Here is a 15,504-nt window from a genome sequence, read left to right on the forward strand (position 1 = left end):
GACATTTGATGTAGTACATCAAAATTAATTTCTGTTATGATAGTCTTATGTAGGTACTCTCTTTTTGCCATTTTACTTGTGAGAAAGCCTTAGTTTGGAAAGGCTTAATAACTTTTCCTGGAGATATATGGCTTAAATGGGTGGTATAGTAGAAATTGAATCCAAACACTTAGCTGTTTCTTCTCTACTCCTGTATTAGATACGTAAGTACAAGAAGCTGAACATGACAAATTTTTTTTCTGTCACCTGCAGACATCTAAGTTCATAGGTGGGTATGTGAAGGCAGCTGCAGTTCTGGCTTTATTTCTGAGGAGTAAGATCTCAACAGTCAAATGAAAGTTCCAGGACTCAGCAATATAATGGGGTATAAATTTTGATTTCCATGACATTTTTGGACATAGCTTCTTCTTTTGTGCTATCTGCTGTAGATTCTATTCATACTGTTGAATAAACCTGAAATATAGACTTGTTCACTTGGTCTTCACTCTTTAAACAGCTTGGTAAACTAGCTTGCTGCACACATATTTGGTCGTAAATGTCTCAGGCAGGATGACCTTAGAGAGCTCTGTCATGACATGTTACTGGTTGAAAGGAAGGGCTGGATTGATAAATGGCTATCCATGTAGGAAGAAGAACAACAAAATTGGATCCTACCTCAATACACAAATCTATGAGATGTACAAACATCACATGCAAAACTTTAAAAAAACATGTTTTGTGGGAAGTGTAATTGAATGTGTCTCTGGCCCTGGGTTAGGAAGATTTTCTTAAGAGCTCCAAAATGTTCACTATAAAAAGAAAGAATGGCAAATTTTACTGTACTAAGATTAAGACATTCTGCAAAAGATACATTTTCAAAGTACAAGAACAAGTTGCAAAGTGGGAGAAGGTATTTGTAACACATGCAGTCAACAAAGGGTGGTGTTAAAGAGTTCTGATCAATAAAAAATTGCTGACGGGGCACTGTGGCTCATGCCTGTTATCCCAGCACTTTGGGAGGCCAAGATGGGTGAATCACCTGAGGTCAAGAGTTCGAGATCAGCCTGACTAACAGGGTGAAACCCTGTCTCTACTAAAAATACAAAAATTACTGGGCATCATGGCAGACGCCTGTAATCCCAGCTACTGGGGAAGCTGAGGCAGGAGAATTGCTTGAACCTGGGAGGCAGAGCTTGCAGTGAGCCAAGATCGTGCCGCTGCACTCCAGCCTGGGCGACAGAGCAAGACTCCATCTCCAAACAAAAACAAAAACAAAAACAAAAACAGACACCTCAATAATAGATAGGCAAGAGACATGAAGGTATTTTCATAAAAGAAAAAGTAAGTTTGGCCAGTTAACATAGAAGGCACTGTCAGCTTCATTATTGATCAGGGAAATTCAAATCAATAGCTCAGTGAAACTCTGCCTCCAGTTGGCGAGAAGTCAACTGTCTGACACTCTCTATAGCTGGAGAGGCTGTGGACCTGACAGTCTTTCACCTGCACTGCTAGGGAGAATGTTTTAATAAATTGGTGAAACCACCTGGGAATCCAGCTTGGCATCCTCTTGAATGTCAAGTGATTACATGCCCTACCATCCTGCAGTTCTCCTTCAAGTTCTTTCAGAGACTCTAGCTCTACTTTCTATACTAGGCTACAACTGCAATAATGTTCATGGCATAAGCAGTGACAGTTAAGTCACTTGGGGATTATTCACATGGTAGTAGAATGTCACACAAGTCAAAATTAATGAACTACAGGTACGAGTAACAATATGAATGAAGCTTAGCTGTATAACATCATGTGACAAAATAAGTCCTAGCACAACTTTGTGAGTACGCTAAATACCACTGATTTTCTTTCACATCTTAAAATGGTTAATATTTTATGTGAGTTTTACCTCAATTTAAAAAAGTCCTGGAATATGACGTACAGCATGACACACTTTTTATAAAGTAAAAGTGAAAACACCTAACGAGATTGTTGGGAACACATGTTGGTTAAGACCACATAGAACATATAAATAAGGGAATGGTAAATTCCTTCAGAAGTCACTGGAAGGCCCAGAGCCGTGGCTGGGGTAGCCGCCAGCTCTTCCCAATCCCCACACAGGCTCCAGGGGAACTTGTGTTGACCATTAGGGTCTGAGGCTGCGTTTGAAAATCACTCCTGAAGTGTGCATGTGTGCCCCAGCCTGTCCCCAGCGCTTTCCCAGTCAGTCCAGGGGCAGGTGGGAGCTTACCTATTTCTGGGATGCTGGGAGAGCCTAGTTAAGTAGGTAGTATTTGTTAGGAGCTTGAGTCAGGCAAAACTGTTTAAATTATGCTACCAGATCTAGTTTATAATACAGTAAAAGATATGAAACTTTAGGAGATTTCCAACAGATTTAAACTGTAAAGTTTTTCACTCAAATAATTAAGTGAATTATAATTTAAATTATATTGATTGTCTGAAATCACCTACATAGAGTGATCTGTTTGGCTTCTGACTGAGTTAATTGGATATCACTATTCCTTTCAGATGTCGAATTCAGGGATTTGAGGACCAAATCTAAGAGAAGCCTTTTTTGGCATTTGAGAAACCAAATTTACTGATTTATTATTAAACATTTACTGAATGCTTCTGTGCCAGATACTGACAATACCAAGGTGAATACTTTCCTTTGAAAACAACTGATTCAGCATGCCTGCTTTCCTTTGAAATCTTACATTCTTCACCTTAACTCGCTCGCTCTCCCTCCCTTCCGCCTGCATTTGGTACAGTACTGGGTTGCCATAGCAATATATAAGAAAATGAAAGAGGAAGCCCTGCCCACCAGTATTACAATTTAATCCTGGGTTATACAGTTGAATTCTTCCCCTGTTCTGTCTCCTCCAGTGTCTTCCTGTTTTCTGATTCTCTTCTCTCCCACTTACCTTCCTCTCTGTTTTCATCTTCTCATGGCTTTGTAGCATCATGGCAAGGCTCCTCTCTGAATTCTTTTCTTTCCCCAAGTTCCTAGTTTTTAGTGAATTATTATTTCTCCAAGAGTTGTCTCCTCCTCAAAAGTACTGAAAATGGAATTGAGTTAAAATTTTGAGATAACATGGGGAGATATTGCATGTTTTACATTGTTAAGTCTCCCTATCAGCCTTATGTTGTCTCTCATCTTTAATCAATTTTTTATTTATTTACTTATGGTCAACATATTGATTGTATAATGTAGGCTGTAAAATATATATAAAAGTAGAAAATTTAAAAGCATGCAGTGGGCCACGCGCGGTGGCTCACACCTGTAATCCCAGCACTTTGGAAGGCTGAGGCAGGTGGATCACTTGAGACCGGGAGTTCAAGACCAGCCTGGCCAACATGGTGAAACCCCATCAGTACCAAAAACACAAAAATTAGCCAGGCGTGGTGGTGCACGCCTGTAATCCCAGCTACTTAGAGGGGCTGAGGCAGGAGAATCACTTGAACCTGGGAGGTGGAAGTTGCAGTGATCTGAGATAGCATCACTGAGTAGCTGGGACTACAGCCTCACACCACCACACCTGGCTAATTTTTTTGTATTTTAGTAGAGATGGGGTTTCACCATGTTGGCCAGGATGGTCTTGATCTCCTGACCTCGTGATCCGCCCGCCTTGGCCTCCCAAAGTGCTGGGATGATAGGTGTGAGCCACTGCCCTCGGCCTAGTATGGTTTATTTTTTAAAGAAAGTCTTGGTTAAATAGTTGTTTTGAGACAAGGTCTTGCCCTGTTACACAGGCTGGAGTGCAGTGGTACCATCATAGCTCGCTGTAGCCTTGAATTCCTGGGTTCAAGTAGTCCTCCTTCCTCAGCCTCCCAGTTACCTAGGACTAGAGGTGTTTGCCATCACACTCAACTAATTTTTAAAATAATTTTTTTTGTACAGACAAGTCTCATTGTGTTGCCCAGGCTGGACTCCAACTCCTGGCCTCATATGGTCTTTCTGCCTTAGCCACTGGGATCAGTGTTTATAGTTTTGACTACACTAATTCAAAGGTCTTTTTTTGGCAGAGGAGAGGGGAGACAGGGTCTGTCTTTGTCATCCAACCTGGAGTGCAGTGGTGCAATCATGACTCACTGCAGCCTTAACCTCGTTGGCTCAAGCCATCCTCCCACCCCAGCCTCCCAAGTAGCTGGGATCATAGGCACATGCCATCACGGTCGGCTGATGTTATGTTATTTATGTTATGTTATGTTATGTTATGTTATGTTATGTTATGTTATGTTATGTTATGTTACGTTATGTTATGTTATGTTATGTTATGTTTAGTAGAGACAAGGTCTTGTTATGTTGCCCAGGCTGATCTCAAACTCCTGGGCTCAAGCACTCCTCCTGCCTTTGTCTCCTAAAGTGCTGAGATTACAGGCATGAGCCACCATGCCCCACTTCTGATTCAAAGGTCTTATTTCAGGTTTTATTTATTTTGTTATTGCTTTTAATGGTTGTCATAGCAAAAAGTATTCTTGACAAAGATATGCATAATTAAATAGAAGGGATACCACTGTCTGTGTGTGCTTTATCATGATACTGATTTTTCATTACCAGTCACCAATTATGTAAACCCTTGTTGAAATTTGGTCAGTGAATTTCCATATTCCATGATCATTCCTTTCAATATAATTGATTTTGAAATATATTTTCATATTTTAACATCAGATTTTTTTATTTAGTGGAGAAATCTTGAAATGTTAGAAATTTTTGTTTTCAGACTTTTTATGAGCAGTGCATCCACTCCTTTTTGGTGACAAAGTTATAAATTCATGGAAATAGTTTAGACTTCAAAATGGTCTGTCCATAACATGACAACATGCTTTTCTTTGTTGTTTTTTAAATTTTAATCATGGATTAAAATTTTGGCCAGATAATTCTATGTTGTGGGGAGCTTTTGTATATATATGTTGTATGGCTTCTACCCACTAAATGATAGGAGCCCACCACCCCACCCTCTTTAGTTGTAACAAGCAAAAGTATGTCCAGTTACTGCCAGTTGTCTCCTAGGGGAAACAGGAAGGGGGCAGAATCTCAAGGTTCAGAACTACTGCTCTAAAATATAACCAAAAATTGTTTAAAAATCTCCAAAAATTATTCTTAATTTCATAAACTATCCCATCAGTATTCAAAGTTTGACTTGTTTATTAAATATCATGACAAAATTTTTAAAGATAAATTATTTGAATTAGGATCCAAATTAGGTGTCTTTTCAGTCTTTTGTAGTCTATAGCATCTTCATTCAGTTCTCCCCTTTACTTGCAGTTTGTGAAGGAAGCTGTGTTACTTGTCCTACAGGTTCCCCTCATCTGGATTTTGTCTGTAACATCTGTGTCCTTTGTCTCGGATGCCTTCTAATGTCTTCTCTGCAAAGCCTTTGTGTCATCTTTACTAAGTTAATTCTTACTCTATAATATATTCCTATTATGAAGGTTATATTTTATTATTTCTGTTTACCACTTATTTCTAAATTGAACACTTAGCTCACTTGTTTTTGTTCATTCATGTTTACCAGTAAATGTATTTTACTATAAATGGTCATTTTAGTTTTGTCTGTGTCTCACAACTTTGTTAGATAGTGTTTTATTATCAATCAGTGTTTTGATATTTGTTTCAAGATTTTAGGAAGAAACCAAGGGGTGGATTAAGTGTGTTGTTTAGGTTTCTACCATATGTGCTTATAAAACAAAAGATTATTGGTTATGGATTTATTTTGTTGCATTATAGGAAGAATAACAATTTTATGGTGTTGACTCTTTTTTAACTATGTTGAGATGATTCTTTGTGCCTTAGTACTTAGTTGATATTTTCATTCCTTCTGAAAAAAAGGTATGTTCTCTTATTATAAAGAGGGTGAGTGTGTTTGTGTACATTTTTTCAAGCTTATTGTCATATTATTTGAAGATTATATTGTTCATACTTTGCTTGAAAAGTGACATTTAATGTATTCAATGTATATATTATACACATATATTTTGCTACATGCTCATCTCAGAAGAAACTATTCAACTGTAATTGTTGATGTACTTTTTTTTTTTTTAGTAATTCTGTCTTGTGATTCTTTATGATTTTAAGGCTATGTTGTTAAGTACGTGTAAGTTCATGATTATAATATATTCATCTATACTTTCTGTTAACAGTACGTAGTGCCCCCTCTTTGTTTATGTGTTTCCTATCAGCAAAACATATTTATTATCTTTGTATGAAATGAATTGTAGCCCATTAAATTAGAGGTGTGCCCATTCCCAATTTCATTCTCTATTCTTTGCTTCTGGAGGTAACTGATATCCTGATTTTTGTCATAATCATTTTTTTGCTTTAAAAAAAAGTTTTACTACTTACGTATTGTCCAAATCTGACATCATGATCATTCATTATCTAAATCGGAAAAAAGTGGCTTCATTATGCTGTTAAGGGAAAGCTGTGCTGATCAGTCAGTCTCCCTGAGGAGAACACACTACTGATACTATACAAGGTTTTTGGAAGTATGAAATTGAGAAGCTGGCCAACTTTCAGAGGTGGGAATGGGTTGGCATCAATTTTAGACACATGGTTACACAAGTTAGACTGTTCATCTTTAGAAGCATGTTCTTTAGAGTTAGTTCCTGTTTGGCTGAATTAAAGAAGGAGCTGCCAATCAGTTGACCTGTAGATGCATGTTCGTTGAGGCAAGTTATCAGTTGATTGATTAAAGGTGCTTTAAAATTAGTTTCGAGTTGGTCTGTGGCTGTACAACTGGAATTTATTGACCAAGCTGATTTAAAACTGGTTTTGTGTGTGTGTGTGTGTGTGTGCGTGTGTGTGTGTGTGTTGGGGGGGGCGGTGTTTGTCACCACAGCTACAAAAGGGTCAGTCTTGTATTTGTGGGAATTTAAAAATTCTCAATATAATATCAAAAGTTGCAAAATAGTACACAGAAATCCTATGTACCCTTCAGCCAGTTTCCTTAAATATTAAAATCTTATATAATAAAGCTAGTAAAACCAGGAGATTAACATTGATGCAGTCCTAGTAACAAATCTATATGACTTTTTCACATTTCCCAATTATTCCACTTACCGTTCCTTTTCTGGTTCAGGACCAATTCAGAACACCACATTATGGTCATGTCTCCTTAAGTCTTCTCTAATCTGAGACAATTCCTTAATTTGTGTCATTATGACCTTTACATTTTTGAAGAATACTCACTGGTTATTTGTATTGTGTTCTTCAATTTGAGTTTGATATTTTTTTTATGATTAAGGTTATGCGTGTTTGGCAAAACTGCCACAGTCAAGATGTCCTACCTTTCTCGTTGCATTGTATCAGGAAGTCCATAATGATGACACAACTCAATTTACAGGTGGTTCTAACTTGGATCATTTGGTTAAGATAATGGAAGCCAGGTTTCTCCACTACAAGGTTACTGTTTCCCCTTTATAATTAAGAAATATCTTCTGGGAAGATACGTCGATACTGCAACATTCTGTTTCTCATTTTCACCCACTAATCTTAGCATTCATTGATGATTCTGTCTTGCAGTGATTATTACTATAATTGTTGCTAAATGATAAATTTCTCTTTCCATTCTTCCCTTTTTAAAAAAAAATTGGAAGTCTATTGTAAGAACAGACTGTTCACACCACAGTTTTTTTTATGAGGGCATCTGTGTTGTGTGAAGTTAATGCTTTGTTTACTTCACTAAAGACAGACTAGCTAGCTAACCCTTCTCAGTATCAGGACTATCATATTCTTAATCTAACTCAGCTTTTCAAAAACATACTGTCTTCCTCGTTATCCTCAGTTGGTTACTTTTGGGTGTCTTAGTGCTCATATTTGGTGGTAAGACTGAGGAAGCTAGATGACAATGGCATGAATAAGAACATATTGCCTAAGAGTAGGAACAGAAGAATGATTTTATTTAGGGCATAGTATTTAGCTGCTGTTGGGAATCCATGGAGAGGCATATAGCAGAGAAGTGGAAGTATGTGTCAGGATGCAACTAGACTCTTAAAATGGCAAACAGATGTGTAAAGAAAATGATGAGTTTTGTGTAAGAGAGTAGAGTAGGGATGTCAGCTCTAGTGGGGCACGAGAACATGGTGTCAGACATTGCAGTTTAAGGACTGAGGAAAGTTTCAGTAGGGTTTTGTGTGAAATTTGCTAGACTGTAGTGTGTTGAAGCAGGGAACAAAGTTCTTTTTAACTTTCATTTTAGGTTCAAGGGTACATGGGCAGATTTGTTACATAGGTAAACTGCATGTCACAGGCGTTTGGTTTACAGATTATTTCATCAACCAGGTATTTTTTCTGATCCTCTCCCTCCTCCCCATCTACCACTCTTGTTAGTCCCCAGTGTCTTATTTCCTGCTTTATGTGGATGTGTTCTTGTCGTTTAGCTCCCATCAAAATTCTTAACATGATCTAAAGGCCTTGTCTAACTTCACATAAGCAGGCTTGAGTTAAGTTCCTTTCTGTTTTTAAGACATAGGTGCCTTCTCCTCGTTTCATTGTGCCTTTAAATATTCATGTTCTTGCTGGAGAGGAATCCCATGCCTACCTCTAAATAGCTGTGGGATCTAGGGAAGATTATGTAATTCCCTAAAATTGTCTTGCCAATCTGTGAACATAAGGTGAATATTAACCTGCTATTATTTCTCACCCAGAATCTTGCTGTCTCCTCCTAGTCTCCCTACTTCTTCCTTTGGTCCCCATTGTCTGTTCTGCATGGTATATACCCTAATCATGAAAAATGAAAATCCTGTGATGTCACTTCTCTGTGCACAGCATGCCCTTGACTTCCTTTCTCATTGAGAAAGAACCCTGCTATCATGACTTGTAAGGGTCTGTGTGAAGCTTCATTTCTACTCACTGCCCTCATGCAGGCTGTCGCAGCTACACTTGTCTTCCCAAGCATCCTCCAGCAGCAGGGCCTTTACATAGTCTGTTCCACCTGATTAGAACACTTTTTCTCTGCACATAACTGTATAACGCCCTTCCTCATCTCCTTTGTTTAGATCTTTGCTCAGATATCATATCAGAGTGTCCATCATTGACTATCCTTTATAAAAAAATACTTAATCATTTATTATTCCCCTTACTTTGATTTTTTTTATGACGTTGACTGCCATCTCACATATATTTGTGTATTTGCTGTCTGACTTCTGCCACAAAAATGCAGACTTTTTGAGACCTAGCACTTTGCCTGTTATTCACTGTTGAATTTCCAGCACCTCCAACTCTATGTGAGACATGATCTGTGCTGGAATAAACAGTTATCGAGTTATTACTAATGATAAACCTTAGAAACCATTTATTATGATATGCCAGTGACTGTTCTGGGTGTTTTTTGTCTACTGACTCATTTACTTGTAACATCCTTATAAGGAAAATGAGGCGCAGAGAAGTGATAGCTGACAGTGAATAAGTGACATGGCCCCCCGTAGGTGATCTTTATCTAGAGCCTATGTTCCTTGTGCTTCTCTAAAAAGAAATCTTCTGTGTGAAATGCTTACCACAATTCCTGTCATACCCTAAATATTCAGAAAATGTTAGTTGATAATCAGCAGCAGCATCAGAATGCTGGATTTGGAGCCAGGCTGCCCATTGTTTCATTTTGAACCTCAGTTTCCTTGTCTTTAATATGGGAACTTCCCGCCACCAAAAAAATAAATAAAATGGGAGCCTCCTTGGACCTGTTTGAATCAATGACATATAACCCTGGAACTAATAATTTTTTGCTGAGCATTTTTTTAGTCTGCAGAATGCAAATAATTATACCTTTCTTCTCTGATTATTAAATTGATTAAGAGAAATAGTGCACAGGCCAGATGTGGTGGCTCACACGCTTGTCATCCCAGCACTTTGGGAGGCTGAGGCAGGCGGATTTGTTGAACGCAGGTGTTCAAGACCAGCCTGGGCAACATGGCAAAACCCCAGCTCTACAAAAAATACAAAAATTAGCCAGGCATGGTGGCATGTGCATGTAGCCCCAGCTACTCAGGAGGTTGAGGTGGGAGGATCACTTGAGCCCGGGGAGGCAGAGGTTGCAGTGAGCTGAGATTGTGCCACTGCACTGCAGCCTGGTCAACAGAGCCAGACCCTGTCTCAAAAAAAGAGAGAGAAATAGTGCACATAAAGTAGTTATGTGCCTGGTAAATCCTAAGTTGAAAATAAATGAAATCTGTTATACTTGTATAATAACCCAGTGTAGAATATCTACAGTAAGTTATTGAACTCTTTCTGAGAGTTAAAGTGAAATGGAACCGAATTGTTTGGCAATTTTGTATTTTAATAAAGTGGACATTTATAAGTCTTAGCAGAACTTGTATATGTGTAGGAAACTTTGCTTCCTCAAAAGATTGCATTGAAATTTTGTTGAGTGGTTAAAAAAACAATACCATTAAGCTACAGAATGGGAGAGGATATTCACTGTGTCTAACAAAGGCCTCAAATCTAAAATATATAAAGAACACCTGCAAATCAATAGGAGGTAAAGGCTTCAAATCTAGACTATATAAAGAACACTTACAAATCAGTAGGTGGTGAAGGAGAAAAGGTAGACCATTTAGTAGGAAAACAAGGACAAAAACTTGAACATGGCCAAGGGTGGAGGCTCACGCCTGTAATCCCAGCACTTTGGGAGGCCAAGGTGGAAGGATCCCTTGAGACCAGGAGTTCAAGACCAGCCTGGGCAGAAAAAATAAAAAACTCAACAGGTACTTCACAAAAGGGGATATTCAAAATGACCAAAAAGTATGTGAAAATACTCACTTTCATTACTTTTACCAAAGAAATGCCAATTAAAATCACCATGCACTATTACAGTATGCCAATCAGAGTGAGTAAAACAAAAAAGTTAGAAAATGCCAAGTGGAGAAAAGGATATAGAGGAACTGGAACATCCCCATGGTGTTGGTGGAAGTTTGACTTGTTACAAACTCTTTGGCATGCTGTTTGATCATATCTGCTAAAGCTAATGGATGTATTTGTTATCCAGTGCTCCTAGGTATATATGCAACCGAATTGTGTACATATGTTTGCCAGAAGACATTTAGAGTGTTCATATGGGTAGAGCCACACATACACATAAAGAGAGAATGAGAAAGATAAAGAGCATTCTGGTGATGTTGGTTTGTTTTATCCATTCTTAAAGCTTAGCTTTCTGAGCAAGTAAGAGTACATACTGTGCAATCCACTGGTAAAAATTTAGACATGGGAAGTCGTGGAAGATGTTAGAAGTCAGGGCAGTTCTTCCCCTGAGCAGTGGTGGAGAATGACCCATGGGATTGGAAGGACTTCTGGGCCTTAAGAGGCCTCTTAAGGCCCAGAAGTCCTGTGCTCTGTTTCCTTGAATCACTGAGCTGTAGCACATCTATGATACGTGCTCTTTTTTCGTGCTAAAATGTTTAAAAATTACATTTAAAGATTAATTGATTATAGCTTATATTTAAAATCATCTTTCAGAGTAATTAGGAATGCTATACTCAAAATAATATTGTAATTGTAGACTATAAATTGAGAAAATGACTAATTTCTAATTGTTCTGTTTTGTGAATTATTTTTAGATATGAATTGAGAATTCGTTATTTGCCAAAAGGATTTCTAAACCAGTTTACTGAAGATAAGCCAACTTTGAATTTCTTCTATCAACAGGTATTAGAGGCTGCTTTAATATACTTTTTTGTTTGTTTCTTTGAATCCTATTTATTACGTATTTTTATTTTCAAATTTGATTAAAGCTAACATTTGGAGGAATAGAAATTTGTTGCTGAATGGCAATAAGAATATTTTAACTAGTATGGAATTATTAATTTTTTTGTTCTTTGTGAGCTTTTGTATACTTGAGTAAATCTTAAAAGATAACTTCTATTATATAGAGACAGTAAGTCTACAATCATTTCTTGAGCTTTAAATACTATTATTATGCCTGAATATCAATGAATTTGTCATAGGTAGAGATTGTTGCAGAGCCGACTATACCCATATAAAATTGATTTGCTTTGCTTTTTACCCCGTAAGGCATCAGATAGACAATAAATATATGTAAGGTAAAAGGCCAAAAATGTTAATAAACGTCAAAAAGACATTTGTACATATAATTTTGTCATTACATGTACTTGGTAATTTTTTTTGCTTTAATAAAAATATTTATTAACTAACTATTCCAGACCTGAAATGCAGAAATAAATCGCATAATCCACACCTTTAAATTCTTCTGTCTAGTGGAGGATTCCTGTAAACAGTGACTTTATGTTTGATCCTTTGCTGTTAGTAAGCACGAATGATGTGACTGTGCATAGAAGAGTCTGCTGACCTAGTATAGATTTGGTATTGAGATGGCTCCACTGAAAAGCATCATTTGAGTAGTCTCCGACTTTGTAGAATAAAGAAGAGTTGTGTTTTCTAGACAAGAACACGGAGGGGAGAGAGAGAATGTGGTGCAGTCTTAGCTAAAATAGTTCATAACATTTTGGTGAGAGAGGGACCACAAACATCATGTAAACAGGGGTTTAGGTTTTCTCCTGCAGATATTGGGAGCCATTTAAAAACCTTAGTTAGTGAATGCCTTAACCAGAGTTGTTTTTGAGACCACTGTGATTAGATGGCAGTATCAGGGATATATTAAATTTTTAAAGGATTGCAAGCATGTTTAGAGGCTCTTCAATCATTCTGGCAAGAAATTAGATAAAAGTGAAAGTATATTATAATACGCAAATTTAGTGGATGGATTTGATAGGACCCAGAGATTGAACTAAAACAGGATGTGAAAATAAGGAAGAAAAAGGCTTATTATGTAAGTCTAGGCACTTACTGCCGTGAAAGAGCAATGGTGAATTAGATTCAAAAGGAGGAGGTAAGAAGGTAAGTTGTTCTATATTTTTCTGTGTGAGATAATGATAGATGTTACCACTTAAAAGGTTCAAGCTGAGAGAGTAGAAGCTAAGGAAGTTTCCAGCTGTTTGCAGGGTTGTGTCTGTTTTCATCTTGTCTGTGAAGAAGTCGTCACATAGGAGATAGGTTGGGGACTGCTGCTTTACCTAACACCTTTTTGGCACCTGCGACCAGTTTTGAGGACAGTTTTTCTACAGACCAGAGCCACAGGGTGTTGGGGGTTGGAGTGTAGGGGGATGGAGTGTAGGGGAATGATTTTGGGATGAAACTGTTCGACCTCAGATCATCAGGCATTAGGTTCTCATAAGGAATGCGCAACCTAGATCCCTCGCATGTGCAGTTCACAACAGGGTTTGTGCTCCTGTGAAAATCTAATGCCACTGCTGATCTGACAGGAGGCAGAGCTCAGGCGGTAATGCTCGCTTGCCCACAGCTCACCTCCTGCTGTGTGGCCTGGTTCCTAATAAGCTACTAACTGGTACTGATCCATGGCCCAGGGTTTGGGGACCCCTGAGGTAAGGGATTGGTGACAAGTTTTGAAGGTTTACGATAATACAGAGTTGAATAAGAGAGGAATTTAAGTTGGTAAAATGGGAAGATTAAGAAGGCATTTTCAGATTCCAGCTGAGCTTATTGGAAGCCTACTCATTGCAAAAATAATGTTCAGCTTACAGACTGGTTCTGATGTACTGTTACATCTCATCCTTTAGCAGTCTGTTGAACTTCATATTTTGCCTAAGGAGATAATGAGAGTTTAAATAACTCATTTATTTAGCATTTTTCTTTTGGTATGTGATCTGTGTCACTATTGGTATTATTTCTTGGAAAAAAATTCTACCCACCAAGGACATACATGGGTACTTTAGTAACACTGATTTCTGGAATGCATAATACAGGACTAAGTGACTCCTTTTTATAATTTCTAGGCTAACCTAAAAGTCTGCAACTTTTTTGTTCCTTGTTCACACTGTTACTAGGTTGTCCTACTTTTTCTTTGTTGGAAGACTTTCCTATATGATAAAGTGAGTACTGCACATACCAGTGTATCCCAGATTTTATTTTACTAATAGGATATATCTTATGGTAGTCTATAGAATTCAGTTCAGCAGTTTTTATAAAACCCAAGAGAAAGCTAAGTGTAATGAACCTTTTAAAAATTCAGTCTATCCTTGATACTGCCATCCAGTCAGAGTGGTCTAAAAAAAATTCTGATCAAGACATTCACTAAGTATAGTTAAGTGTTAATGAAATTTTGCTTAAAGGAATATGCAGTCTTGTGCTTGTTCTGTGTATAATAGCTCTGTGATTTTAGGTACCTCTGAGTCTCTTTCTGCTTAATTATTTTATATATTAAAATATAGATATGGAATAACTATCCTATAGGACTATTATGTTCATTAAATGAGATAAAATTGTCTGCCATATAATTGCCCAGCGACATTTTGAATTTCAGTCTGTAGACAGTAGCAGACTTAGAGGATTCAGCATTTGCCATTTACATGTCACCATACAAGTGTGAGCTGCACATTATGGGATGGTACATAGCTTTCCTTTTTCCTTCCTATGTGTACTCTGTAGAACCTTTCAGCTCCTCCACCCCACTCTTTGCTGTCATTCATTTCTACAGTTTCTCTTTTTGTCTTTTTAATTTTTAAAAATCTGTTATCGAGTACATTTTAGTATGTTTTTAAATTTTATTTTATTTTTATAGAGACAGCGTCTTGCTCTGTTGCCCAGTCTGGAGTGCAGTGGCATGATTATACCTCACTGCAGCCTTGAACTTCTGGACTCAAGCAATCCCCCTGCCTCAGCCTCCTGAGTAGTTGGGACTATAGGTGCATGCCATGATGCCTTGCTAATTTTTAAAAAATTTTTTGTAGAGATGGGAGTATTGCTATGTTACCCAAGCTGGTCTCAAATTCCTGTCCTCAAGCAGTCCTTCTGCCCTGGCCTCCCAAAGTGCTGGGAGTACAGGCATGAGCCACCATGCTTGGCATGGCACATTTTTAGAAAGTTCAAAAAATACTTCTAAAACATTACTTAAATTTTCTGTATTCTAATAATCACTTTCATTTTGTGTATCCTTTTATAATAGTTTATCAAGTACATACATTTTAAAAGAAAGTATAGTCATGGTCACTTTCCTTTCCCATTGGTGTCTGGCAATGTCGTCGTTTTTCCATGCCAGTGTTTCAGGCTCAAGTAATGGTAATTGGAGGGAGTTAAAGGTGGTACGAAAATCATAAAAAGGGAAGGGAGGAAGAAAGAAAATACTATGATTGACTGGGTGCGGTGGCCCACGCAAGACCCTGTCTCAGCAACAACAACAAAATACTATGATTTGTCAAAATTAATGAATTGGCAGTATACCAAAAGCCTTGAATGTGTTCATGTCCTCCAGTTTGTTGGGTGACCCTATTGACTGCCATCTTTACTGTAAGTGAAAAACAGTTGAAACCTTGGCAGTTTCCTATGATTGGACCTAATAATTCTACTTTTATGAATTTATTCAAAAGAAATAGTAAGATTTACACATGTATGCATACATATACAAGGATGCTTATAGGCATATTACAGTAACAAGAAAGAAATTAGAGGTGTTGCAGATGTCTTTCAACAGGTTAAATGTACTGAATTTTAAATTTATGTATCCCTCA

The 15,504-nt window shown here is 37.6% G+C and overlaps 1 protein-coding gene across 24 annotated transcripts in view; it reads left to right on the forward strand.

The window, feature by feature from the left end:
• PTK2 (protein tyrosine kinase 2) overlaps positions 1–15,504 on the forward strand; it is a 356,647-nt gene that overhangs the window by 127,099 nt on the left and 214,044 nt on the right. For 23 of the 24 annotated variants that reach the window (XM_050801647.1, XM_050801656.1, XM_050801658.1 and 20 more), the window contains one exon: positions 11,521–11,608. In XM_050801647.1, coding sequence (XP_050657604.1) covers positions 11,521–11,608 — 88 coding nt within the window. Of the gene's footprint in view, positions 1–2,520; positions 2,628–11,520; positions 11,609–15,504 lie in introns of those variants that run through there. The other variant, XM_050801654.1, reaches the window with a different exon arrangement.

The sequence above is a fragment of the Macaca thibetana genome, chromosome 8 (genome assembly GCF_024542745.1).
Source record: "Macaca thibetana thibetana isolate TM-01 chromosome 8, ASM2454274v1, whole genome shotgun sequence".
In the NCBI taxonomy this organism is placed as follows: domain Eukaryota; kingdom Metazoa; phylum Chordata; class Mammalia; order Primates; family Cercopithecidae; genus Macaca; species Macaca thibetana.